This window comes from Lagenorhynchus albirostris, chromosome 16, assembly GCF_949774975.1.
Source record: "Lagenorhynchus albirostris chromosome 16, mLagAlb1.1, whole genome shotgun sequence".
NCBI classification, from domain to species: domain Eukaryota; kingdom Metazoa; phylum Chordata; class Mammalia; order Artiodactyla; family Delphinidae; genus Lagenorhynchus; species Lagenorhynchus albirostris.
Genome location: NC_083110.1, coordinates 57,294,606 through 57,321,558, shown reverse-complemented (window position 1 = coordinate 57,321,558; position 26,953 = coordinate 57,294,606). Strand labels below are relative to the sequence as shown.

The window sequence follows — 26,953 nt, the reverse complement described above, 5'->3', positions numbered from 1 at the left end:
ACAGCAGGCGAGCCATCCTGAGGCTGCTGGTGTGAGCGGTGGTCCTGTCTGAACGCCAGAACAGAGTCTGGGGCTGTGTTTAATTTCTTCTAAGCAAAGGGCAGGGCATCCGCTGGGGGCAGAAGGCCGAGGAGGAAGGAATGGAGCCCACCGGGCAGTGGTTTGTGCACTATGCCTGTGAGCAGGCCAGGCGGCCTTCCCAGGATGGAGTGGGTCAACAAGGAGGGCAGGGGAAGGGGCAGCTTTGCCCTTGGTCAGACCCTGCGGGGTCCCAACAAGCACCAGACCACAGATCAGCCGAAGGGACAACAGGCCTGCCCCTTCAACAGATCTGGGCAATGTAGATCCGCTCCCGCTCGTCATCCTCGTCCAGGTGGTGGGAGCAACCGGCCACCCCACCTGTGGCCTCCAGAAGCGCGCTGTCAGGTCCCCGGTCATCCTGGGCCTCATACAGCAAAATATTCAGGGTCTCCTCATAGATCCGGGCTTCGGGGAACTCCACCTTGGTCTGTTTCTTCTCCGTGGTGTAGACGATAGAGGTACAGCAGACTTCAGCGATCTTGTGGCCCTGGCTGTAGAAGGACCAGCAGCAGATTTCATCCCCAATGACATCCTTTATGAACAGGACCCTTCCATCAAAGCACAGAGACAGCTTTTCAAACAGTTCGATGTTCTTCAACATATTGTCGTCAGAATTGCTGGTATACGAGTATTTGTTGTTACTTCTGTTGTAGGGCAACTTCACGGCTGGCTTATTTGAAGTCACTATAAGTTTCTGTTCTTCCTTGGATGAGGTGATAACAGGAACTCTGCAGAAAGGCTCATAAGTATCTTTGTTTTGCAGGGCTGCCTGGAACTCTTCCACCAGGCCCTGGACCAGATAGTACTTGGCTTCTTCCTGCAGCTCCTCAGTCTCCCGGTGGCTCTCGGGCAAGGGGACCGCCCCGTCACAAAGGTAACTGAGTATCGTACCATAGAGCTTCTCACACTCGTCAATGAGGATCCAGCCTTCACTGTCCATGAGCATCTCTATGCACCTGCTGAACACGGCCTTCAGCCTAGTGTCCTGCTTGGTCAGCGTCTGCATGGTGGTGTAGTACAGGGCTCCGCCCATGTTCAGCTTCATGTACTTGGAGCTGGGGCTCGTGCCCTTGAACGAAGTGGTGTGGGTCGCAGCCACTGGTACTGCTGAGCTCACCACACTTTCTCCTGATATCTCTTCCATGAAAAGCTGGAAGACACTGCAGTCTCCAAACCCGGACTGAGAGACACAGGAAACACCCAGCTCGCATGAGCCTGGGGCGGAGGCGAGGCCTTCGCTCATTTTTAAAAGGAAGAAGTCATAGTCTATGATTCAAACAAGGCCTTTTGCCCAAAGTGTACTACTACTGATCTAAAATGACCATAAACCACTGTTTTTTGAATGAGCTAAGCAGGTGGACAGATTCCCAGTGTTGATACCTTAAGAGGATGAAGAAAAAGGGAAAACGATGTTTCCCAGCCCTCCCAGAGCTGAAGAGTATAAATAACTGAACATGCTGACAGTGTTTAAGGCTCACCGTGACACAAAAGAGTGTATTCCAAATCTCCTAGATGTAAAGTGCACTTATTAGGGTAAATTGACGTTGCTGGGCATTTGCTTGGTCATACTCTTTCTTTAATAAAACTGATAAAAGTAGAAACAGCATGGAAATATCAGTAGATAGCAAATAAAGTATTAAGTGTAACTATCCATATATCCCTGACAAGTAAAATTCTATCATCACAGATAGGGATAAATTGTGGCTGCTTGCCTGGGTGGCTAGGGGGATTAGAAAATTAAGAACAGGACATTCCAGTAGGATGTTTGATACCCACCAGTCAAGTCTGTACCCTTTTTCCTGATACTACCAAATAACATAATATTTCATTAGCTTCTCAAAATGCCATTTTATGATGAAGCTCAGACCTGATAGTCATACCCTTATTAAAGTCACAATTACTTATGTTGAAATGGTAATTATCAACAACAAATTTTAAATTAAAATACATTATGTAACAACACTAAAATAAGGCTAGATCGGGACCCATGGATAGGATTCAAGGATCTCTGAACCTCTTGAAATCATGTACAAAAGGTATACTCATGTGCATGTCTGGGGAGAGTATCTCATGACATACAAAAGATTTTCAGTGAGGTCCATGAACAAAAAAGTTTATGAAGCTTTGAGTTAGATAACCCCTCTAGACTCAAAGCCCACACAAAATTAGTGACATCTCAGTCAAAGCAAATAACTGACCCACTTATTAAGGAAGAAGAACTTTGTCTCCTTCTGATTCATCGCATTTTCTCTTAATCCAAGTTCAATAAAAGTCAGTCTCACTTTAAAATAAAAACTTTTTAAACTTCATGGCTTCAATTAAGCAATTAAAACTTCAGCCCAATAGTGCCCTCCAGGGTTTCCGTGGTGGCGCAGTGGTTAAGAATCCACCTGCCAATGCAGGGGACACGGGTTCGAGCCCTGGTCTGGGAAGATCCCACATGCCACGGAGAAACTACGCCCGTGCGCCACAACTATTGAAGCCCGCACGCCTAGAGCTCATGCTAGGCAACAAGAGAAGCCACCGCAATGAGAAGCAGGCGCACCGCAACATAGAGTAGCCCCCGCTTGCTGCAACTAGAGAAAGCCCGCGTGCATCAATGAAGACCCAATGCAGCCAAAAATAAAAAAATAGTGCCCTCCAATTTCAAAACTCAAATTTTAACTACAATATATTCTATTTCTCAATAAGAAAGAGAATCTCTTCTTTAATCCTTTCTACCAGGCATCATTCTTTCTAGGTTCTGGGTACATTTTCACATCAATTGAAAACAAGATCTCACTCTTTCTTACTGGTTTACATAATTAATTGGAATTGTTAGTCCAAATTCATCAATCCCTGAGCCTTTTTTATTTATTTATTTATTTATTTTTGGCTGTGTTAGGTCTTCATTGCTGCGTGCGGGCTTTCTCTAGTTGCAGTGAGCGAGGGGCTACTCTTCATTGCGGTGTGTGGGCTTCTCATTGCAGTGGCTTCTCTTGTTGTGGAGCACAGGCTCTAGGCACGCGGGCTCAGTAGTTGTAGCACGTGGGCTCAGTAGTTGTGGCTCACGGGCTCTAGAGCGCAGGCTCAGTAGTTGTGGTGCAAGGGCTTAGTTGCTCCGCAGCATGTGGGATCTTCCTGGACCAGAACTCGAACCCATGTCCCCTGCATTGGCAGGCGGATTCTCAACCACTGAGCCACCAGGGGAGTCCCAATCCCTGAGCCCTGAAAAAAGCTACTAGTCAAATCCTAGTCTGGTCAAAGTTTGCTGACTGATTCCCACTCCTGCTTCATAAGTACATATTGAAAACACACACACACAAAACTTACTAATAAGAACTATAATTTACCACCAACTACTCATAAGAAATTATAGCTCTGCTGACTGGCAAGTAATTTGCAAAAGCAGACCAGTTTAGCTGCATAAAATAAATATCTACCTGCACGTACAAGCACTAGTCAGGGCGTGAAATTAAACTTTTTATTCGGAAGTAAAGAGCTGCTTCAAGGCTGTGATTTAGTCTGGGAAACAAATAGTAAGGTCATCCTTTTCTTTCTGATGTTTATAGCATTTCTAATAGGGGAAGCAAGGGAGGAGGACAATCTGGCCAAATTCCATAGAAGTAAAAATATCTCTATGACATAACAAATGTGCCACTTGCTTTACTAATTGCACAGACCTAACAGAACCAAGTTGTTGAAATGTATGCAGGGATCACTTAAATCCTGAAAGCCCCAAATGACCACAATGGACATCTCATTCGGTCAAAACTAAGGGATCAGTGTTTAAGTGAAGTAAAGAAAATCCCAACAAATATAAATGCCACAGTAAGTTTTAAAACAGCCTACAGCCATTTTCATTACAACACAATTGTGAATTAGATTAATGAGATACTATTCAGTAATTTAGCCAATTCCCATAATTTTTCCAACATTTATCAAAATCAACTAATACAAACTTCAACTTATTCCACTATACTATAACCACACTACTCTCATGTCTACCAGAGAAAGCAAATAAGTAGAAAAAAAAAAAAAGCCCAAATAATTATGAGCAAATTGCCTTGAAAGGCCTAGAAAAGCCACAGTGAGTCTCAAAGTGTGATCCCAGAACCAGTGGCATCATCTGGAAACTAGTTAGAAATGCAGATTTTCAGGCTCCACCCCAGGCCTATGGAATGGAAAACACAAGCCCTCCAGGAACTTCTGTTGCAGCTTTTAGTACCACAAGCCTTTAAAAACTAAACCCAATTATTTAAGCAGCTTTAGCAGTGTTTTCCACCGAGGATAAAAATTATAAAGCATATAACCTATAAATTAGAATGTAAAAAGTACATTTTAATTAGGCTAAGTTCAAAAACAAAAATAAAGGGACTTCCCTGGTGGTGCAGTGGTTAAGAATCCGCCTGCCAATGCAGGAGACACGGGTTCGAGCCCTGGCCCAGGAAGATCCCACATGCCGCGGAACAACTAAGCCCGTATGCCACAACTACTGAGCCTGCGCTCTAGAGCCCGCGAGCCACAACTACTGAGCCCGTGTGCTGCAACTACTGAAGCCCGCGCACCTAGAGCCCATGCTCCGCAACAAGAGAAGCCACCGCAATGAGAAGCCCACACACCGCAACGAAGAGTAGCCCCCGCTCGCTACAACTAGAGAAAGCCCGAGAACAGCAGCAAAGACCCAACTCAGCCAAAAATTAAATAAATTAACAAATAAATTTATTAAAAATAAAATTAAAATGACAAAGTTTACATATTATCTTCCCAAAATAGGAAACAGTCACCACTTCAAAGTCAAGAAGGAAAAAAAAAAAAACACTTAGAACTGCCTAAAAATAAATGGGCTGATTTTACCATTTCTACACAACAATCATCAGTGGATGCCAAAACTATAGGGAGAAACAATGCTGGGAAACAAGTTATTTACACAGTTTCCAAGTTTCACTCCACTGAGCACTTATTAATTCCAAATATACCTTTACAATGGAGAAATCTGGTGAATACAGCCTTAATAAAATGATCAAACTTAGCATCACCGATAAAGGAACAAAATAACATCGTGTACTTTCTGATGTAATGCACTGAGAAACTACAACATATATTCCTGCCAAATTTTTTAACCTGAATCTAACCATGGACAACAATCAGACAAATCCAAATGAGATACATTCTGTAAAACTTGCCTGGACTCCAAAAACTTCAATTTCAAGAATAAAAAGACTAGGGAACTATTGTAAATTAAAGGAGACTAAAGAGACATAACTATGTGTAACATGTGACTGGATCATGAATTTTAAAAAAGGAGGCTATAAAGGACACTACTGGAACCATTGGGGAAACCTGAATATAAACTATATATTGAATAGTAAAATGTTATCACTGTTAAATCTCCTGAGTGGGATCCTGCATTGTAGTTATGAAAGACAGTGCCCATGTTAGGAAATACATGCTTTAGTAGAGGTGAAATATCATGATGTCTACAACTTTCAAATGATTTAGAAAGGAAAGTATAGCTATACAGAGAGGAAAAAAATCAAATATGGCAAAATGTTAACACTTGGCCAATCCAGGTGAGGGATATATGAATGCTTTTCTCAATTTTTCTATAGATTTGAAAAATGATTGATACCACCCATTCCCCTCTTCAAATCCATATTTCTCCAACTGTATGATTTTTTTTTAATTATTTATTTATTTATTTATTTGACTGCACCGGGTCTTGTGGCATGCAGGATCTAGTTCCCTGACCAGTGATCCAACCTGGGCCCCCTGCTCTGGGAGTGTGGAGTCTTAACCACTGGACCACCAGGGGTCCCTCCAACTGTATGATCTTAAGGAAGTAACTTAACCTCTCTGTGCCTCAGTTTCCATGCCTGTAAATCAGGGATAATAACAATACATACCTAATAAGGTGAGAGGATCAAATGAGTTAATATATGTTGAGTGCCTAGAATCCTACACTGTACATACTGAGCTATAAGTGTTTTCTGCCATTATTGCTGTTATTTTATTATTACTACTGCTACCACAACCCAAGGTTAGAGAGACAAAGAAATATAGCTTGGATACTCACAGTCCTATATATAACTTCCAAAATATTTTCACTATTTATAATTTCACCTAGTCCTCACAACAACTCTTTGAAGTAGGAAGAGAATTATTATCAAAATTATAATAATTATTTAATAATTATAATAAAAATTCTAATAGTTATAATTATAAATAATTATATTATATTTAATATAATATAAATAATTATATTACATTTGCTATAATATAAATAATTATATTATATTTAATATAATATAAATAACTATATTATAAGTGATTATATAATTATTATAAATAATTATAAAAAATAATAATTATAATTATTATTGAATTATTATCGAAACAATTATCACCTTTCCAGATGAGGAAAATGAGACTCGGAGGTTAAGCAGCTTGCCCAAAGTTTTCTAACTTCTAGAAAGCAGTATAAGTGAGATGAGAACTAGGTCTTGTTTTCACTATGGCACAATATAAAATTTACATCACAATCTTAACTGATTAGTAGGTATTTTCAAAGAAAGCACACCAAGAAGACATGTAGAACTCCTGATACTGTCAGTAAGAGACAAAAGAAGTTATCACTAGTCCATTCAGCAAAACAGATGTCACTTTCCAGAGCTTTGATATTCTCCTTAAATACCCTTGAAAACAAGGACCAAAAAATATGAACTCTTATAAAAAGAGATTTATTGTATTTTTATAGCTTATTACATACCTTGTAACAATCATTTTGTTAAATGTGAATGTCAGTTTTATCTTCGGTCCCTTTTTTCCTGGCTATTTACAAGCTTTGTAAGAATTGTTCCTTAATTAGGTCTAAACATAGCTTTATATAAATGGATTCCTGGAAATAAAATGTTCAGACTTAAGGAATGATTGTTACAGAGACTGTAACAGGCCGTAAAAAAAGAATGCCACTTTAAACAAAGATTTCTTATTTTAATTAAAAAGATAATCATCAGAACATTCCTACACTTAACAGAACCATTTAAAGAAGCTTCTTTGGGAAAAAAAAATATGTAGGATCTTATGCAGGCTTCCGTGTATAATTTGTAATATATTTAAACCAAAGTCTCAGTTGATCCTATGGTATGAATTGTTTTTTTTTTTTTTTGCGGTACGCAGGCCTCTCACCGCTGCGGCCTCTCCCGCCGCGGAGCAACAGGCTCCGGACACGCAGGCTCAGCGGCCATGGTTCACGGGCGCAGCCGCTCGGCGGCACGTGGGATCCTCCCAGACCGGGGCACGAACCCGCGTCCCCTGCATCGGCAGGTGGACTCCCAACCACTGCGCCACCAGGGAAGCCCGGTATGAATTCTTATATACTGTCCCTACACTTTAATGATACATTGAAAGAGAAAGAGTTCCAAATGAGATAAACATCATTTCTAATTCTTTTTAACATGAATGCTTTCAAAAGATTATGAGTATTTTTCCATAAGATATTGATAAAACACATTTAAGAATACTTAAACACTTTTTAACATGACCACATATAAACTATCTAGGGTCACACAGTTTATTGATGCAGTAGGTATATGTCAAGTAGAGGGACTATATCCAGTGGACTACCGTATAATCAAAGATGATACATACCTGCATAAAAGGAGTTTCTATTCTCAAACTCTGATAAAAACTGAAACAATCATTCTTATTTTCAAAACATCACACCTGGATAAGACTGGAGGGTGTGAAAAACCTTTGGAAGCATGATTTGATAAGGCAGGATTCTTTTCGATTAATTTATTTGACTTTCTTTTTTTTTTTTTTGCGGTTCACGGGCCTCTCACTGTTGTGGCCTCTCCCATTCCGGGACGCGCGCGGGCTCAGCAGCCATGGCTCACGGGCCCAGCCGCTCCGCAGCATGTGGGATCTTCCCGGACCGGGGCACGAACCCGTGGTCCCCTGCATCGGCAGGCGGACTCTCTACCACTGCGCCACCAGGGAAGCCCTATTTGACTTTTAAATTGTCCGTTTCTAACCTAAATTTGTTAAGTTAGGCAAGATTCCAAGAGAGAATGAAGTAGATCTTATAAGCTGTCACTATAATTAACTGCAATTTGAAAAACAGATGCATCAATATTCCTCTACTTAAGTCATCTTTTCTAAATTACACTGAATGCTACACATGAGTCACTACTTGACTGTCTATTTCTGCACCAATATATTCCTGGAAACTGCTTTAAGTGGACTATATTGTCCCAGGGAAACAAGTTCTAATCAGGAGGCTATTTCCTAACTGAGGACTTGGTATCAAAGAAAAGTACTGACACGCCTAATAACATCAAAACAAAGATTCAATAATTATAAACCTCTATCGTTATTAAAAATAAAGAAATTACACTCCACCTTCATAAAATGGGAATGACATACCAATGATCATTAAGTGTGTGTTGAAAGTGTTAAAAAAAAGTAACTCTTCCACATTTACTCATTAAACAAATTTGACCTTAAGCTAATAACCAACTAAAACACTAAACATTTAGTTAGCAATCATCTGGTTTGCTTCTTATAATACAGCCTTCTGCTTGGGATGATTTATGAAGAAGGAAGAAGTAGAAGGGGGCCAAACATATTACTCAAGGGAATGCCTCCTTTCCTCTATCTAAATTATTTCCCTGAATAAGTAAGTTTTTCAAAATTATACCAAGAATAGGAGATCAGTAAATGTTGATAATGATCATGATGACCATGAGTGTTTCTCACTTATTTTGCTTTGTTTCTAAAAACTGTAAGTAGGGACTTCCCTGGTAGTCCAGTGGTTAAGACTCCGCACTTCCACTGCAGGGGGCGCAGGTTCAATCCCTGGTTGGGGAACTAAGATCCCGCATGCTACGCGGTGCCAACAAAACAAAACTATCAGGTAATCAGATATTTTTCTTTTTCATTTGCCTATCTCCTCAGTTTAAAAGCCACAAGTGCTCTACATAAGACCAAATGCCACCAGAAAAAGACACTCTTAAGTCACTCTCTCATTCTGTCACAGGGCTTACTTGAAACTTTGTAACTAGGTTTCAAAGTACCCCTCACTTCATTGAAAAGCCATCAACATTCATTAGCACAAACTCCTTTCTCAAATATTTACAAAAAGTCTTTCATAGAATGCTAATGTTACAAAAGTCTTTCATGGAATGTTTCACAGAACGTTACATCACTCTAATGACCATTCTTCTGATTCTTCTTAGGATGACTAGCTTTTGTGTTTGAGCCCAACAGATAAAGTCATCAAGAACTGAGGTATTCACTAGGGAAATGCAAATTAAAACCACGATAAGATACTACTATATACCTATTGGAATGGCTAAAATAAAAAATACTAACAATCCCAAGTGCTGACAAGGATGGAGAACTAGAACTCTCATACACTGCTGTGGTAATGCGAAATGTTACGGCCACTCTGGCCGTATTCCGTACAATGGAATACTACCAAGCAATAAAAAGGAATGAACTATTGATACATGCAACAACTTGGATGAATCATCTGAAAGGCATTATGCTGAGAGAAAGAAGTCAGTACAAAAAGATTATATATTGTATGATTCCATTAAATGACTTTCTCAAAAAGATAAAACTAAAGTGAGGGAGAATAGATCACAGCTCCCAGGAGTTAGGAAGATGGGGAGATAGTACAAGGTAGTTTTTTGGGGGATGATGGAACTGTTGTGTATCCTGATAGTGGTGGTGGTTACATGAATTCTGAGACCTGTACACTAAAAAAAAGTCAATTTTACTAAACGTTAATTTTTTAAAGAAAAAACCAAGACCAAAAACATGCTCACAGCAGACATGAATAAATACACGTTTAAACAGTAAAATGGAATAGGGGTGGAATGTCTATTCAATAAACCTTGGAAATCTGTGTGAATTATTTTGAACTAGAGTTTTTTTGTTTGTTTGTTTTTGTTTTTGCGGTAGGCGGGCCTCTCACTGTTGTGGCCTCTCCTGTTGTGGAGCCTGCGGACGCGCAGGCTCAGAGGCCATGGCTCACGGGCCCCGCCCTCCGTGGCATGTGGGATCTTCCCGGACTGGGGCACGAACCTGTGTCCCCTGCATTGGCAGGCGGACTCCCAACCACTGCGCCACCAGGGAAGCCCTGAACTAGAGTATTGTTGTAAAAGTATTACCACCACTATATCCTTATGGACTAGAAAGCTGCTTCACACTTTACCTCATTTAATTGTATCAATTACATCTCCCTCTGATGCTGTGGCTGATGCTGCTTTTAATCTAAGGGATGAAGATAAAAAGACCTTTTCAGACAATTTCTCACTCACCAGAAAGCCTGTGGCTTTGTGCCTCTCACTTGAGGTCAGCTTGAGGACCCTGCTCAAAAGAACAACTCTAGTCTATGTAATTGTACAAAAGACGAATCTTTCATCATAAATTTCCTTACCATTCAGTTATGCCTATTGCTTTAAGCAACACTTCAATGATTCCTCAAACTTCTCCCTTCATTCCTTGACATTACCTCAAGACATTACCTTAAGAGCACTATGAAACAACTGTTGAGGTAGTCTGTTGTCATTTATCTTCATGTATGTAATAGGGTCATGGAATATTAACAATAAAAGTAATGTTAGAACTATCCACAACTTCTTCATAGCACCAGCAGGGACTACCAGTTTATTGTGACGTGATTTTAACATACCTAGAGTGGCCACATTTGGGGGTGTTGCTATTGCTCTTCTACTAGATATATCTCTTATAAATGGCATTATCGTGTTAATTTTTCTGCCCCTATGGTTCACCAAATTCTCCAGCTGCAAACAGCACCCAGAAGTAAATTGTTTTTAGAAACCAACTTATTACTAATCAGTTGGAACTCAAAGCGATTCTAAGCCTCTGCCATGAAGTTTGTCTCATTCTGCCTTCACTGTTTTTTTCCAGCTTTACTGAGATATAACTGACATAACACTGTGCAAGTGTAAGGTGTACAACATGTTGATTTAATATATTTACATACTACAAAATGATTACCACCTGCCTCCACTCTTGAATCCAGTTAACTCAGCTGCTTCCTGCTATGTTCCCCATGTACAAGGCTTCACCTTTTACTCTGGCTCTAGCCACAATATTTCCCCCACTCCCTCTGTGTTGGTACACTGGCCAGGACACAGCAGTCTAGATATTTTGTCAAAGTATGATCTGAAAAATATCTCTATCAGAAACACTGAGATGCCTGTTAAACATGCAGATTCTTGAGGTCTACTAAATTAAGTGGAGGGAAGAGGAGCTGAGAATCTGCACTACATGTTAACATGCTCTCCAAATAATAAAGTATAGTACTACTGCAGTGGGCACTAATGAGTAGACTGAAATCTTTAGTTCCTTGCTGGGTATTCCAGTTCTGTTTTTGAGCCCAAACTTGAAACAGGATTTGCCGCCTCTTTTCAGTACTCACTGATGTTGTCTGCCTACTGAATCTCCCCAGAATATCTGCACCCAGACTCCTTGTCACTATTTTCCCCTCTGAAATTATATCCTGCCCTTCTAAACTTCTCTGAGTCCCCAAATCTGCTTGGATATTCATCTGCTTGGTTCCCCACCAGGGAAACCCTATATGTATATCTTAAATTTAGTCTCCTTATTAAAGTTAGGGACTATTCCAATATCTTTACCCACCAAATACTTGTTTTGCCATACCTACTGCTATGGCAACCTTCCCTTTAACTAATCGCCCTGAACACGCCTGACACCAGCCATATTTTACTCTTCTCTTTTCTCTTTTTCTTTTCTCCTAGCCTACTCCAGGCAAACCTTACTCACTGTATCTCCAGAATATTCCTTGAATATCTTTCCTTCTTTCCATACCAACTGCCCTAGCTCAAGCCCACGTGGCTTCTTGCCTAGACTATTACATAGTCTTTAAGCAGCCTCCCTGCCTGTCTGTTCCCCCCCGTCCCTAGTCCAATCCACTCAAAGTCAAATAACTAAAGGGGTATTCTAATCTTCTTTGTTGTTATTGCCCCCAGTGGGAATCAGATTCAGACATAAATTATAGACCTTTCAGAAAAAAGTACTCCCATGTGTTTATACTGAATGGAGGTCATGGAGCTCGGGTTTAAAAAATCTTTACACTCAACAACAGAAAATTAAATTTTAAAAATAGCATCTAAAAACACCAAATACCTGGAATAAATCTAACAAAAGATATATAAAGGCCCCTACACAGAGGAATTACAGACCCCAAAAATGGAAAGATATACCATTTTCATAGATTATAAAATTCAATAGTGTTAAGATCTCAGTTCTCCCCAAACTTATATATAGATTCAATGCAATTCCAATAAAAGTTATAGGAGGATGTTTTGTGGAAATTAAGCTGATTCCAATATATACGGACATGCAAAAGCTGAGGGACATTCAGTATCCAATATCAAGAATTGGTATAAAAATATAGTAATTAAGAAAGTATGATATTGGCACAAGGATAAATAGACCACTGGAACAGAAAAGTCCTGTAAACAAGCCCACACACATATATAGACAGGTGGTATATGACAAAAGTGACCATGCAACGCAACAGATGAAAAACAAAACAAAACTGAATTCTGTCCTCTACCTCATATCAAACATAAAAATTCCAGACGGACTGTACATCTAAATGTAAAAGGTAAAATATTCATGGAAAAGACTCTGACAAGTACAGGTTTCTGGTAACTGACTATACTGCTGAACTGAATGAATAAGCATTTTCAGAACTCTGATGGAAAACTGATGAATTCATAAAAGTGCTAACAAAAGATCAAGATAAAAAAAAATTAAGTGTTTTGGGGTCTTGAAGAGATACTTGTAGACCCATGTTCATAGCAGCATTATTCACGGTAGCCAAAAGGTAAAAGTATCCCAAGTGTCTGGCAAGAGATGAATGGACAAACAAAATGTGATGTATACATACAACGGAATATTATTCAGCCTTAAAAAAGAAGGAAATTCTGGGCTTCCCTGGTGGCGCAGTGGTTGAGAGTCCGCCTGCCGACGCAGGGGACACAGGTTTGTGCCCTGGTCCGGGAAGATCCCACATGCTGTGGAGTGGAAAGGCCCGTGAGCCATGGCTGCTGAGCCTGTGCGTCCGGAGCCTGTGCTCCGCAACGGGAGAGGCCACGGCAGTGAGAGGCCCGCGTACCGCAAAAAAAAAAAAAAAGAAGGAAATTCTGACACATGCCTTAACATGGATGAACCTTGAGAACATTATGCTAAGAAAAATAAGCCAGTCACAAAAAGACAAATACTGTATGGTGCCACATTTATGAGGTATCTAGAGTAGTCACATTCATAGAAACAAAGTAGAATGGCAGTTGCCAGGGACTGAAGGCAACTGAATGGCAATTGCCAGGGACTGTTTAATGGGTACAGAGTTTCAGTTTTACAAAGTGAAAATTCTGTATTCAGTTTAGTGAGGGTCAAGGAAAACAAGTGTGTACATGAGATGGGATGGAGGGATCTGCAGTGACCTACAGCAGGATGTCAGAACCCTAGCAGGATAAAGAGAATGTCTATACAGGAATACGGCAGCCTTAGTAGCCCTGCACAAGGTGCTCAAGTCCAAATGGAGTGAGGAGAGCAACCTAGTGCACAGTATCAGAGCCTGAAATGAGAAGGGTCTTCTAACGGGGGCTAGGGGCAGCAGCCTAATATGGGATTTTGGAGACTGATAAGGTGAGGATCGCATCCACATGATGGGTGTCAGGAACAGCAGCAACAGGAGAGACTGGTCACATACAGGGGGGATTGATTAAGAAATTATGTTGAAAAAAAAAAGAAATTATGTTGAGGATAATGAGAGCCAACTTACTAACAGAAAAGGGAGTTACAATTATGGAAAGCAAATTATTGGATAAACCCTGTTGTGTTAGACTAGAATTAGAGATACCTGTGTGAACTCATGGTTTCAAATAAATATGTAGATAAAATTAAAATAGCAATACGTGTGTGCACACGCGTGTGTACGCACATTTACACATACATATATTCCCTATCTCTGTCCAGTGAGAGGACTTGGGAGCAGTGACACCCAATAGCAATGTGTATACCTAACACCCAGATATTGACTTCTATATATCATTCTCTACTAAAAGAAACCGGAAAAAAAAAGAGAAATCACTGATTCCAGGGCTGGGGGAAAAAAGTACAATGTTCAAAGAATGACAGAAATACATAACAAAGACAAAGAAAGCAGTTTGAAAGCACTCTCACTGGCCAAACAGGGAACAATTTAAGTGTCAAAAGAAATAATGATTGGGCTTCCCTGGTGGCACAGTGGTTAAGAATCTGCCTGCCAATGCAATGGACACAGGTTCAAGCCCTGGTCCGGGAAGATCCCGCATGCTGCGGAGCAACAAAGCCCGTGCACCACAACTACTGAGCCTACGCTCTAGAGCCCGCGAGCCACAACTACTGAGCCCACGTGCTGCAACTACTGAAGCCCACATGCCTAGAGCCCGTGCTCCACAACAAGAGAAACCGCCACAATGAGAAGCCCACGCACCTAAACGAAGAGTAGCCCCCACTTGCCGCAACTAGAGAAAGCCCGCGTGCAGCAACGAAGACCCAACACAGCCAAAAAAAAAAAGAAATTAAAAAAAAAGAATAGTAGGCAATAAGTAAAAGATAGTATTATAACCCATCAAATAAAACAGGAATTCATAAACTCATTCTGTTAAAAATAGATTGAAAATCTAATGAAGAATAAGATAGTTACATGGTTTCAAAGTACCTTCCCACAAGATACTTACTACAAAAACATTAGCTTTAAAGAAGAAACTGGCAGGTGCCACTTTAATCAAGTAAAAAAAGTTGTAAGACAAACAAAAATTATGTGTCACCCAACAGGAGGCAATAAGTAAAATAAAGCAACACTTCTGTGGTATTTCTGCCAAAAATACAGGACCAAATCTAATCATGGGGAAACATCATCAGATAAACCCAAATTGAGGAATCATTCTACAAAATAACTAGCCTATAATCTTCAAAAGTGCCATAGTCATGAAAGTTAAAGACAGGAACCGTTCCAGACTGAAGGAGACTAAGGAGACATGACAACTAATTTCAGTACGTGATTCTGAATTAGACTCTTTTGTTATAAAGAACATTACTAGAGGGACTTCTCTGGTGGCGCAGTGGATAAGACTTCGCACTCCCAATGCCGGGGGCCCAGGTTCCATCCCTGGTCAGGGAACTAGATCCCATATGCATGCCACAACTAAGAGTTCGCATGCCACAACTAAGAGTTCGCATGCCACAACTAAGGAGCCTGTGTACTGCAACTAAGGAGCCCTCTGCCACAACTAAGGAGCCCATGTGCTGCAGCTAAGGAGCTGGAGAGCTGCAACTAAGGAGCCCGCCTGCCGAAACGAAGACCCTGTGTAAGCAAATAAATAAATATTTTTTAAAAAAAGAACATTATTAGAACAACTGGCAAAGTTTGAATGGGGTCTAAGGGGTTAGATCTGTAATTGTACTGTATGTTAATTTCTGAATTTTGATGGTTGTCTTATATAGAATGTCCTTGTTTGCAGAAAATATACACTAAAGCATTTGGTGATGATGTGACAACTTACTCTCAAATGATTCAGGAAAAAGTATCATTTGTGTTGTACTTGAAACTTTTCTGTAATTCTGAGTTGATTCAAAATAAAATATTAAGAGAAAGAGAAAGAATTGCACTGGTAGTTACCAAACACTAAAAATAAATATAGTGATGTTATATGTATGTGTATTTTATCCACAAACAGACACCCCAATTAGGTTAACTATCTTAAGAGAGACTATTAATTTGCCATGGCTACTTTAAAAAAGTACCACATACTTAGTGGCTTAAAGCAACATTAATTTATTATTTGACAGTCCTGTAGTTCTGAAGTCTGAAATGGGTCTCACTGAGCCGAAAATCAAGGCCTCAGTGGGGATATGTTCTTTTCTGGAGGCTTAGCTTTTCCTTTCCTGCTTCTAGAAGCTGCTCACATTCCTTGGCTCAGGGCTCTCTTACGGCATCTTCAAAATCAGCAACAGTGGATTGAGTTCTCACACGTCATCACTATGACCTCCTCTTCAGCCTCCCTCTTACACATTTAGGGTCCCTTGTGATTACACTGAGCCCAACCTGGATTATCCAGGACAATCTCCCTATTTTAAAGTCAGCTGAGGGACTTCCCTGGCGGTCCAGTGGTTAAGACTCTACACTTCCACTGCAGGGGGCACGGGTTCAATCCCTGGTCAGGGAACTAAGATCCCGCACGCTGCGTGGTATGGTAAAAAATTAAAAATAAAGTCAGCTGATTAGCAACCAAATTCCATCTGTTACCTTAACTCCCCTTTGCCCTGTAATTTAACATATTCACAGGTTCTTGGGATTACACTGTCTATCTTGGGTGGGGGGTGGGGGGAAGGCATTATTTTGCCTACCTCAAAGAGTTTCCTTTATTCTGAGATTATGTGTTTTCTACTTCTGTGGCATTAAAAATCTCCTTCGTTCATTTATAAAATGGTGCTGACAGTGGTGCTTCTTCTTCAAGTATTGGTTGTGTAAGAAAAAAAAACGTTAACCCTGTAAATCCTGTGTAGGTATTTTGTAGTCTCAAAATCTTGTGACTTTTTTACTGATCTCTTAAATGAAAAAAATCTGAAAACAAAACACACATTCCTACAAAAGAACCATATATTTGTTGAAAGATCTGTATTGTATTTTTCAGAATATAGGGAATAGATCAACAAGAAAAAGGCAGACAATCCAATTTAAAAAAAAAAATGACCAAGGCATGAACAGACACTTCAAAAAAGAGGATATCTAAACAGCCAGTAAACCTAAAAAAGCCAAAAACCTCAATAATCTTTTTAGGTGCTTGATTACAGCAGTCATTAGGGAAACGCAAATTAAAACAGTCAAAAATTACCATTCACCCACTAGTATGGCTGAAGTGAAAAAAGACAGTAGCAAGTAAATGTTACAAGAATGTACAGCAACTGGAACTCATATGGTGCTGTAGAAAGTATGAAATGGAAAAAATTCATAGACTCTACTAAAGCTAAACATTTTTCATACCCTATGACCCAGCAATTCCACTCCTAGGTATATACCCAACAGAAATATGTACATACGTACAAGAAAAGACACGTACAAGATTATTCATAATAGCACAATTCACAGTAACCCAAAACTGGAAATAACCCAAACGTCCATCAACAATAAAATGGCTAAAAATTTGAAGTATATTCACACAGTGGAATACTGCATAGCAATAAAAATGAACATACTACACCTAACACAGCAACCTGAATGAATCTTCTTATGTGGGACAAAAGATGTCAGACACTAGAGAATATATACTGGAGTGATTCCATTTATGTGAAGTTAAATACCAGTAAAGGCAAAAACTAATCTACAAATATAAGATAATAGTTACACAGAAGTGACCACTGGGTAAACATTCAATGAGCTGTATACTTATGATTTCTTTAAAAAGTATACTTATTTTACTTCAATAAAAGCTTATATAGACACATACCAAGTACACTATAATATTATTCTTAAATACAAACTGGATTCAATCCAAACTCCCTAGGCTCCCAATCTATCTTTTCCTTCTTGTCTGCTATTCACCTTATGTTCAAATCATACACATCTACTCACACTGTGCTGGCCGTCTCCTGATCTTCTGGCCTCTACCTAAACTACGCCCTCTTCCTGGAACTTCCCACTTCAGAAACAAGTCTGTCAAAATCTATCTATTCCACAAGTCCAATATGAAGCTCTCTTCTTCAAACCTTCCAAAGATCTTTCCAGTTAAAACTAATTTCCCCTCCCTTAACTTCTATAGCACTTTGTGCCTCTATTTTGGCACTTATCAAAGTGTGCCTTAAGAGATATTTATAAATGCCTATCTTCTCAACAGACTGTGAAGTTCTAGAGAAGACAGAAGTTTGATAATACTTAACTTTGTGTCTTCATCCCCTCCTGCCCCCATAACCAGTTCCCTCCACGTGTAACATAATGTTTTGCACTCGGTTTATGTTTATATTTTTATCAAATCACACGGCATGCCTCGTTTTCAGTTGTCAACTCACTCATTTTGTCAAGTACTACTTAACAGGAAAATGCAGTGCTCCAGCACAATTTAGGACCATAGAGTTCTAAATTTCCAATGAAAACTTGGATACATATAGGAGTTTAAGTAGCATAATTTATCAATTAACACATTATACATGGCAATTTACAATTTAAAATGAACTGAGGGGGGGAGAAAGAGAGAAAGAGAGACCCTTCTTAACTAGGTAAGACTAACAATTAAGACTTTTCAGTTAAGAAAATGAGCTCAGAGTCAGTTGTCTATTCAAGCCACCACTGTCAGTCCACTGGCCAGTACACTTGCTACACTGTAGTCCATGATCAAGTGCAGGTCTTCATTTGGGGTACTTGTTTTATAAAGTATACATTAAATATATTAAACTTTAATTTTTCTGATTAAAAACAATACATATTCACCGTCAAAAATGTAGAAAACATTAAGGAATATATAGAAAAGAAAAGTCGGGGCTTCCCTGGTGGTGCAGTGGTTGAGAATCTGCCTGTTAATGCAGGGGACACAGGTTCGAGCCCTGGTCTGGGAGGATCCCACATGCCGCGGAGCAACTAGGCCCGTGAGCCACAACTACTGAGCTCGCGCGGCTGGAGCCTGCGCTCCGCAACAAGAGAGGCCGTGAATAGTGAGAGGCCCACGCACCGTGATGAAGAGTGGCCTCCGCCTGCCGCAGCTAGAGAAAGCCCTCGCACAGAACCGAAGACCCGACACAGCAAAAATAAATTAATTAATTAATAAACTCCTACCCCCAACATCTTCTTAAAAAAAAAAAAAAGAAAAGAAAAAGAAAAGAAAAATCACCTAAGTGATGCTTTTTTTGTGTGTTTCCTAATACATCTTCAGATGCCAAATATTTTGAAATATTACCCATAATCTAGCATTTCACAAAAAGCACATTAACAGTTTAGTGTAGTACTTGCTAAGAAGTACAAGGATTTACATATCCATGCTGCAAAAACATTATCCACATGCTACAATTCTGTTTCCATGACTTTTCAGTGAAAGCCTGAAAGTCCCCCAGACATCAGAAAATATCGTTGCAGCCTTAAGTTTACGTTCAGAGAAGGAGTTTAAGAGCGCTGAACGTAATACCGAGGGCATTATGTATGACCTTGATTCAAATTCTGTTACAGTTCAAATTCTGTTACAAATGCTACTCAAGTGACATCAACCTTATCCTTCCCAAGTACAGAAAAAAAGAACTGTGATACTGATGAACTTTCCAGGGCATCACTGTGGATTAAAGTCAAGATTCTGATTACTTCTTTACACTTTTTTTTTTCTACATGACATAATACAAAGACACCTGCTGTATTAAATTGTGATTCTGGAAGTATCCAACCAATAGGTGTTGTTCAGTAACCAAAATGTGAAAGTGCTAGTCAGAATAGTGCCAACAAGGGAGAGCAGAAAGAAAGCACAATAGTTGTAATAGTAAGCATTTTATCATTCTTCTATAAATCAAGTATACTAGGTTATTATTACTATAGTAAATTATTGTGCAAGTTGCTCTCTCTTCCACTCCTTCTATGGGCAGAGTATACTTTCCCATCTCTTGACTTGACCATGTGATTTACTTTGGTTAATGGAATATCAGCTGGTATAATACAACCAATGATTGAAAGGCACTTGAACAACTGGGCTTGCTCTTTTGTGCCTCTACTATAGCTATGAGGACAGCTCTGCCTGGGAAGTCACTGCCTCTACAGTCTGAGTCCCAGAATAACATGTGGAACAGTCCTGAGTGAGCAGCCAAATCCAGAGTGACCCAACAAAATTCAGTCTATGTCATCCAATATTCAGCAAATCCACATATTCATGAGAATAAATAACTATCATCGTATTGCCATGACATTTTGTGGGTCTTTATTACTCAGCAATAGCCAATTGATACAATGATACCGTGACAACTCCGTTTCCTCAGTAATTCAAATGATCAGAAATCTATATATAGGGCTTCCCTGGTGACGCAGTGGTTGAGAGTCCGCCTGCCGATGCAGGGGACACGGGTTCGTGCCCCGGTCCGGGAAGATCCCACATGCCGCAGAGCGGCTGGACCCATGAGCCATGGCCACTGAGCCTGTGCGTCCGGAGCCTGTGCGCCACAACGGGAGAGGCCACAGCAGTGAGAGGCCCGCGTACCGCAAAAAAAAAAAAAAAAAAGGTAAAATAAAATAAAATAAATCTATATATAAGTCTGGACGGTAACTCTCCACTCTGGCCCATCGGACCAGCAAAGAAATGTGCCATCATATTCCATTGTTTCTCTGCTCTTCAAGGATGAAACACAGTGCAAATGAGGGTTTCAAGTCAGACTGCCTGGGTTTGATCTCAGGCTTCTTGCTAAGCAGAGAGACTTTGTGCAAGTTACTTAACCTCCCTGGAATCAGTTTCCTCATCTGAAAATGGGAGTAACAATAGTACTGAATCTATCTTACAGGATTATTGGGAAGATTAAATGAAATAATAGTATATGTAAAGAATTTAGAATAGCAAACAGTAAACACTAAGTAAATACATATTAGCTATTCATGGCTGATCATATTTAAAAAAAACAAAGAAAAATAAATAAACACAACCCTCCCATTTCTACTGTGGTTATCCTATTATTGACACAGACAGAGTCAGGTCAGGTCAGTCACAAGCCTAGGAATAGGAAGGCAAGTATACCCTGAAGGGAGAGCCAAATCTCAGAAAGGAGCAAGACCTCAGAAGGAAGTTCCAACTCAAAGCGTTCACCTTAAGCAGGCAGGAATTCTCTCCCAGCTCTGTGGCTTTTGCTCCCCTGCTCCCCATCCTCACCCTGGCCACATACAAAGGCAATCCAGGAACTATGATTGTAGTGCCCCAGAGAACAAATCATATTCTTAGTTCAAAATTACTCTCAGTATCTATTCTTCTGTTGTTATCTCTGAGTCTTCTGTAAAATGTTCTAGCTCTGTTTTCAATCAGGCTTCAGAAATCTAAAGGGAATTATCCAGAGATTCCCCAGGACAAGGTGAATCTTACGGAATACTAGTTGAAATGGTAAGATCAGGTGGACCTTTCCCATAGAGATTTTCCCCTCCTCCACTGCCAATGTTAGGATGCTGGGATTGATTTATTAAGGAAGAAAGCAGTTTTCTTTATAGTGACCAAGTTGTTAAACATTGGTAAATATTTTCTACTTTATCCACAGTGAATTCTTATTATATACATTTAGAAAGCACCTTCATGCTGTATTAAAATATTGCTAGAAAGCACATGGTATTTTAAAATATTTTAATACCACAAAGATCCTTTTTTCTTTCTTCATTCTCATTCGTTTTTTAATTGTAATGCCATTTACCACAAATAATTTTATCTATACATGATCAAGATCTTGCATAATGTACCATCTCCCTTTAGAAAGGGAAAAAAATTCTTAACCGGTTATTTTCTTTTAGGATTTAAACAATACACAAAAAATATAGAATAACAAGTAGTCTCCTTTGAAAGTTCATTTTCTAATTTAGCAATAAAAAATTTCTGGCAGGGCTTCCCTGGTGGTTCAGTGGTTGAGAGTCCGCCTGCCGATGCAGGGGACACGGGTTCATGCCCCGGTCTGGGAGGATCCCACATGCTGCGGAGCGGCTGGGCCCATGAGCCATGGCCGCTGAGCCTGCGCGTCCGGAGCCTGTGCTCCGCAACGGGAGAGGCCACAACAGTGACAGGCCCACGTGCCGCAAAAAAAAAAAAAAAAAATTTCTGGCAATCATTCAAAGTAGAAGAATTTTTACTCCAATCTAATAATTCACTTCCAATAATTTATTATGTACATTACAAACATGAATCAAGAAAATGAACACAGAGAATTATCATTAATTTGTAATTCCATACCCCAATACCTATATGAGTATTCAGAAAAGAAACTGAAGGCTAATTTAAATTGAGAACAGGGAACAGATATATAGAAATTCTGACAAACTAAGAACTAGTTTCAAATGTCCATCCAACCAGCTGGTAATCAATCTCACTGTTTTAAAGAAAAGCCCAACATAGTGAGAAATCTGAATACTTATTTTAAAATGCAGTTTCTTGCTTTTAGATACATATGGTTCTCAGGCAAAAAAGAAAAGTTCCTGAATCCTATCAATTCATCCAGTATTATCTCTACAGTAACATTATTAAGACAAGTCATGCAGGAGATCATGTTAGCTCCTTAAGAAGTTAACCTCAAAAAAGAGATGCCTCCAAAGCATTCCTAGCGTTATTACCCACAAATTTGGCTGATCCCATTTGTATTTTTATCCTGAGCATCCAACTAGAATAGCATCTGTGGTAGCCAGTCTCAAAAGGGCATGGCCCCCAGCAGTTTCTCTCTGTTTATGCATACCTCTCTTCTTGTCTACAGGTAGAGATTATTTTCCCTCCCTCTGACTCTGGGCTGGCCTTGACTGTCTTTGACCAATGGCAGCATTCTCAACTCCCAAACCTAGGACTTAGGAGAATTGGCTGACTGGTTTCTATTTCCTATCTCCTGGAATGCTCCTTCTTAGACACCAGGCATCATGCTTTAAGGAAATTGAAAGGCCATTTAGAGAAAGGAGGCCCACATAAAGTAGGACAGAAGGCATTACTGCTAGCTGAACTTTCATCCAGTGGCCAGCCATGACAGAAGGTGGCCATTTTGAACATTCCAGAAACGCTGGCACCCCAGCCAACACCAAGTGAAACAGAAAATGCATCAGTCAACCACAGATTTATCTTTGTTACACAGCAAGTTACCCTTTACACTTTCACTTATCTTTCAATTCTTTAAAAAACTATTTTATATGTCCTAAAATTATTTCATGCATGCGTCAAATTTTCCCAGTTCTAAGATCCTGGGATTGGTTTATCCTGTCCATTTAAAAATAAACTTCAAGGACTTCCCTGGTGGTGCAGTGGTTAAGAATCTGCCTGCCAATGCAGGAGACACGGGTTCGAGCCCTGCCCCGGGAAGATCCCACATGCCGCGGAGCAACTACGCCCGTGCGCCACAACTACTAAGCCTGTGCTCTAGAGCCCACGAGCCACAACTACTGAGCCTGTGTGTCACAACTACTGAAGCCCGTGTACCCAGAGCCCATGTTCCACAACAAGAAGCCACCACAATGAGAAGCCCGTGCACCACAACGAAGAGTAGCCCCCACTCGCCACAACTAGAGAAAGCCCGCGTGCAGCAACGAAGACGCAATGCAGCCAAAAATAAAAACAAAACAAACAAAAAATCTTCAAATTCATCCCTCAACTTGTCATATAGACAGGTAGGATACAGAAGGATAGACAGATAGATATATCTCAAAAATCCAAAGGTAAACTTTAAGTCTAGACCATGTGTGAATTATGGTCAAATCTGAATTACCAGTCTCATTGATAAGATTTTATTATAAAATTTCTAATCAAAGTACTATGTCAATATAATAATGAACAAAATTCATGAAAGAGAATATCATTTCATGTTGCTTTTTTAAACAAATTTTACATTTTCTTTTTTTTTTTTTTTTTTTAGCAGTATGCGGGCCTCTCACTGTTGTGGCCTCTCCTGTTGCGGAGCACAGGCTCCGTACATGCAGGCTCAGCGGCCATGGCTCACAGGCCCAGCTGCTCCGCAGCATGTGGGATCTTCCTGGACCAGGGCACGAACCCGTGTACCCTGCATTGGCAGGTGGACTCTCAACCACTGCGCCACCAGGGAAGCCCTACATTTTCTTAAACAGTGGAAATCAGGCATCGGTATAAAAATTATCATTCACAACTCACAACTGAAGGAAGGGATAAGGACAAAATAAAGCCAAATACTATCAACAACTTCAATTTTATTAAAAGGATAATCCTTGCATGTGTACTGTGCACTAATTACTAGGTGCAAACACAAATAAAATATCTTCCTATCTCAACTGACTAAGGAAACAGACATGTTATAACAGGGTAAATGGGACCAAAGGCAAGTAAGTTGTGACTTAGATTCATAATAAGACTGTTACTGAGCTAAAAAGGAATACAAAATCTCTAACTCTCTGTTCTGTTTCAGTTATTAAGGTGTCATTCTTTTTATTTTTTTCTTTTTTTGCGGTACGCGGGCCTCTCACTGTTGTGGCCTCTCCTGTTGCGGAGCACAGGCTCCGGACATGCAGGCTCAGCGGCCATGGCTCACGGGCCTAGCTGCTCTGCGGCATGTGGGATCTTCCCGGACCGGGGCACGAACCCATGTCCCCTGCATCGGCAGGCGGACTCTCAACCACTGTGCCACCAGGGAAGCCCTAAGGTGTCATTCTTGGTGACCCTCTTCCAGTTGGCCTTTGCTCAAACAGCAGCCACAATAGCAGGCAAGGTCAAAAATGAAAGTAACTATTGTAAAACTGAAGAAGAATTGGTTTCTCCCTATGGAAACTGACTCAACATTTCGTAATGTGTGGCGTCCCAAAAGCTGTAAACTACTACATGGCCATCTCTAGCTCAACTTTAACTCAATCAGGAGACCATTATCAAAACAACTCACTGGTGCCAAGCAGAGATCAATTGGTTGAAAATGTTCCTAGGCTGACGTCTAATGGGGAGTAAAGAAGATGATCTCATAATGTCTCTTTATGATCTTTAAACCACATTATTCCATAAACCTGATACATGTCAAGATTAGGATTGAGTCAATCTCTAAGCAGGAAAACAAAAATAAGCAACTGCCACTTTTCTGACTCAAATCTAGAAGCTGGCTGTAGATACAAAGCAACTTCCTCTCACTTCTATAGTCCAAAAAAATTTCAAAGCCTCTTCTTAATATTTTAGAATTTCAACATTTGGTAGAAACTCAAGAACCTTCTTCAGGCCTAACAGAATTTTATTAAAGATACATTTGAACTTTAGTTAGGTGTTTCTGAAAGTACTAATACAAAGTAAGTAAAGTCATAGTAAATTTGACCAGTATTCTTGTAAATGGGGCAGTTTAAAGCCTAAATTCAATTAGGTTAATGTCCACGTTTGTTTAAATTTGGGTATCTCAGGCAAAGACACAAAATAACTGACAAAAGAAATAAGATTTGGAGTGACAGGTTACAATTACTTCTGGAAAAAGCAAAACTAGACTGCAAGTAATATCAACGTCTCTATGTCCACCTGCTAAGACAGAAGTAAGTCTATGCATCCCATCATTCTGTAACCACAAAGTCTGGTTTTACAACTAGGATATACAAATGAAGCATCAGATTAAAAGCATCAAATATCAGACTCCACAAATTTGCCAAACATACACATATCAAAAACAGAAAAGCATGATTCAAAGTTAAAGAACTAGATTCCAAAGGATTTAAACACACCCACAAAATCCAGTCCAAGTTCATACTGTGCTTCAACCTAAAACTCAAAACTACCAATCCTGACATCAGCCATTCCTCACTACCTGCATTCCCCCTTTTATCTCCTGAATTTCTCCATTGATCTTATCACTTCTTATGGGTCTTTGGATTCTCCATGGCCTTTCCTTTCCCAGAAAGTAGTACAGCATCCGGTCCCCTCATTTTACTATCTCTACAATTTAGCACTAAGTTTTGTTTTACCCTATTAGTTATTAATTTTGCCCCTAATCTCCTGTACCTAGGTTTCCCCAGCCAATGAACCTCTCCTGTCTTCTTTCAAACTAGAGGATGTAGCCCCTTTCCTGATATTTGTAATTCTGGTTCCTAGTCAACCCCCTTCCATTCTCAGAGACTGTCATCATAGCGCTAGATCCCCATCCCCAGTCCTTTTCTTCCTAAGTAAGGCCTAGTCCTTTCCAGAGTTTGTCAACATTAGTTTGGCCAAGCTGGGATTGTACCCTGAAGGCAAAGGCTATCTCTCCCACCTAACTCTACAAATCTGTCTCCCACCAGCCCTGTCTTTCTCTCCTCTAACCTTGGATCCAGCTGCATCCAGCGCTGCCCGTTTCCCACCCACCTCCCACTCCCAATATCTCTCCTCCCACTATCCCGCGCTCCCCTTCCCCACTCCTGAATGCACCTCTTCTCCCGGGCCTCACCCGTAACCCTCACACAAGGAAGGCCCTGCCAGCGGCCTCACGGCGTCTCTCCTCCTGGCTTCCTCCGCTCTTCAGTAACTGTCCCTACGCCCCTTTCCCTCCAGGGCCCTGCGCGCCGCCCAGAGCCCCCTCCCCGATTAAGCTCCTGCTGTCACTTGGCCTCTCATCCACAAGATGGCGGAGCTGCTGCCCCCCACCTCCGGGTCCTCTCCGTAACCCCTCCTACCTCCCAGGAACTCCCGTCCCGTCCCTTCAGCCGCCTCCGCCCCCGGCCCCGGCCTCGGCCCAGGGTCCCGCTGCCCCCTCCTCCAGCGGGATGGCGGCCCAGACCCGAGCCTGAGCGACGCCGCCAACGCCACCGCCTCCACCGTTCCCCGGCCTGCACATTCTCCTCACCATAAACTTGAGCGCTTTTTCCTGCAGCACCGCCTCGGCCGGGTCCATGCTCGTCAACAGCCACCGAGTCCGCACTCCGCCGGGGCCGCCCCCTTGGTGCCAGGCCGCAACCAACGCAGAGCCCGGATCCCGCCTCCTCTTCCTTCTCCCCGCCCTCTTACCTCTCAGGCACCCGCAGGGGGGCCAGGGAGGATCAGCTGTTCCGTGCGCGTGCGTGAGCCCGCTGGCTCACGGGATTTGTAGTTCTGGGACTTCCCGCCGGAAAAAATGAGGCCACACCGCGAACTGCAACTCCCGCGGTTCACTGCGGTAGGGTCGCGGTGGCTGACAAGCCGCATCTAGACAACGGGCAGTC

At 40.9% G+C, this 26,953-nt stretch overlaps 2 protein-coding genes across 9 annotated transcripts in view; both read right to left on the bottom strand.

Moving 5' to 3' along the window:
• BTRC (beta-transducin repeat containing E3 ubiquitin protein ligase) overlaps positions 1–26,728 on the bottom strand; it is a 184,567-nt gene extending 157,839 nt beyond the window's left edge. For 2 of the 8 annotated variants that reach the window (XM_060125582.1, XM_060125585.1), the window contains exon 1: positions 26,599–26,726. In XM_060125582.1, coding sequence (XP_059981565.1) covers positions 26,599–26,646 — 48 coding nt within the window. In that variant the 5' untranslated portion in view covers positions 26,647–26,726. Of the gene's footprint in view, positions 1–26,183; positions 26,340–26,598 lie in introns of those variants that run through there. The other 6 variants (XM_060125589.1, XM_060125587.1, XM_060125583.1 and 3 more) reach the window with 6 other exon arrangements.
• On the bottom strand, positions 187–1,324 carry LOC132507118 (BTB/POZ domain-containing adapter for CUL3-mediated RhoA degradation protein 3-like). The gene has a single exon (XM_060126163.1). It carries the CDS (start codon positions 1,322–1,324, stop codon positions 323–325), a length of 1,002 nt encoding a protein of 333 aa, XP_059982146.1. The 3' UTR covers positions 187–322.
• Positions 26,729–26,953: the final 225 nt, after the last annotated feature.

What these genes read in the sequence shown, in the direction of transcription:
- LOC132507118 (XM_060126163.1), bottom strand. Translation starts at nt 1,324, where the DNA reads ATGAGCGAAGGCCTCGCCTCCGCCCCAGGCTCATGCGAGCTGGGTGTT.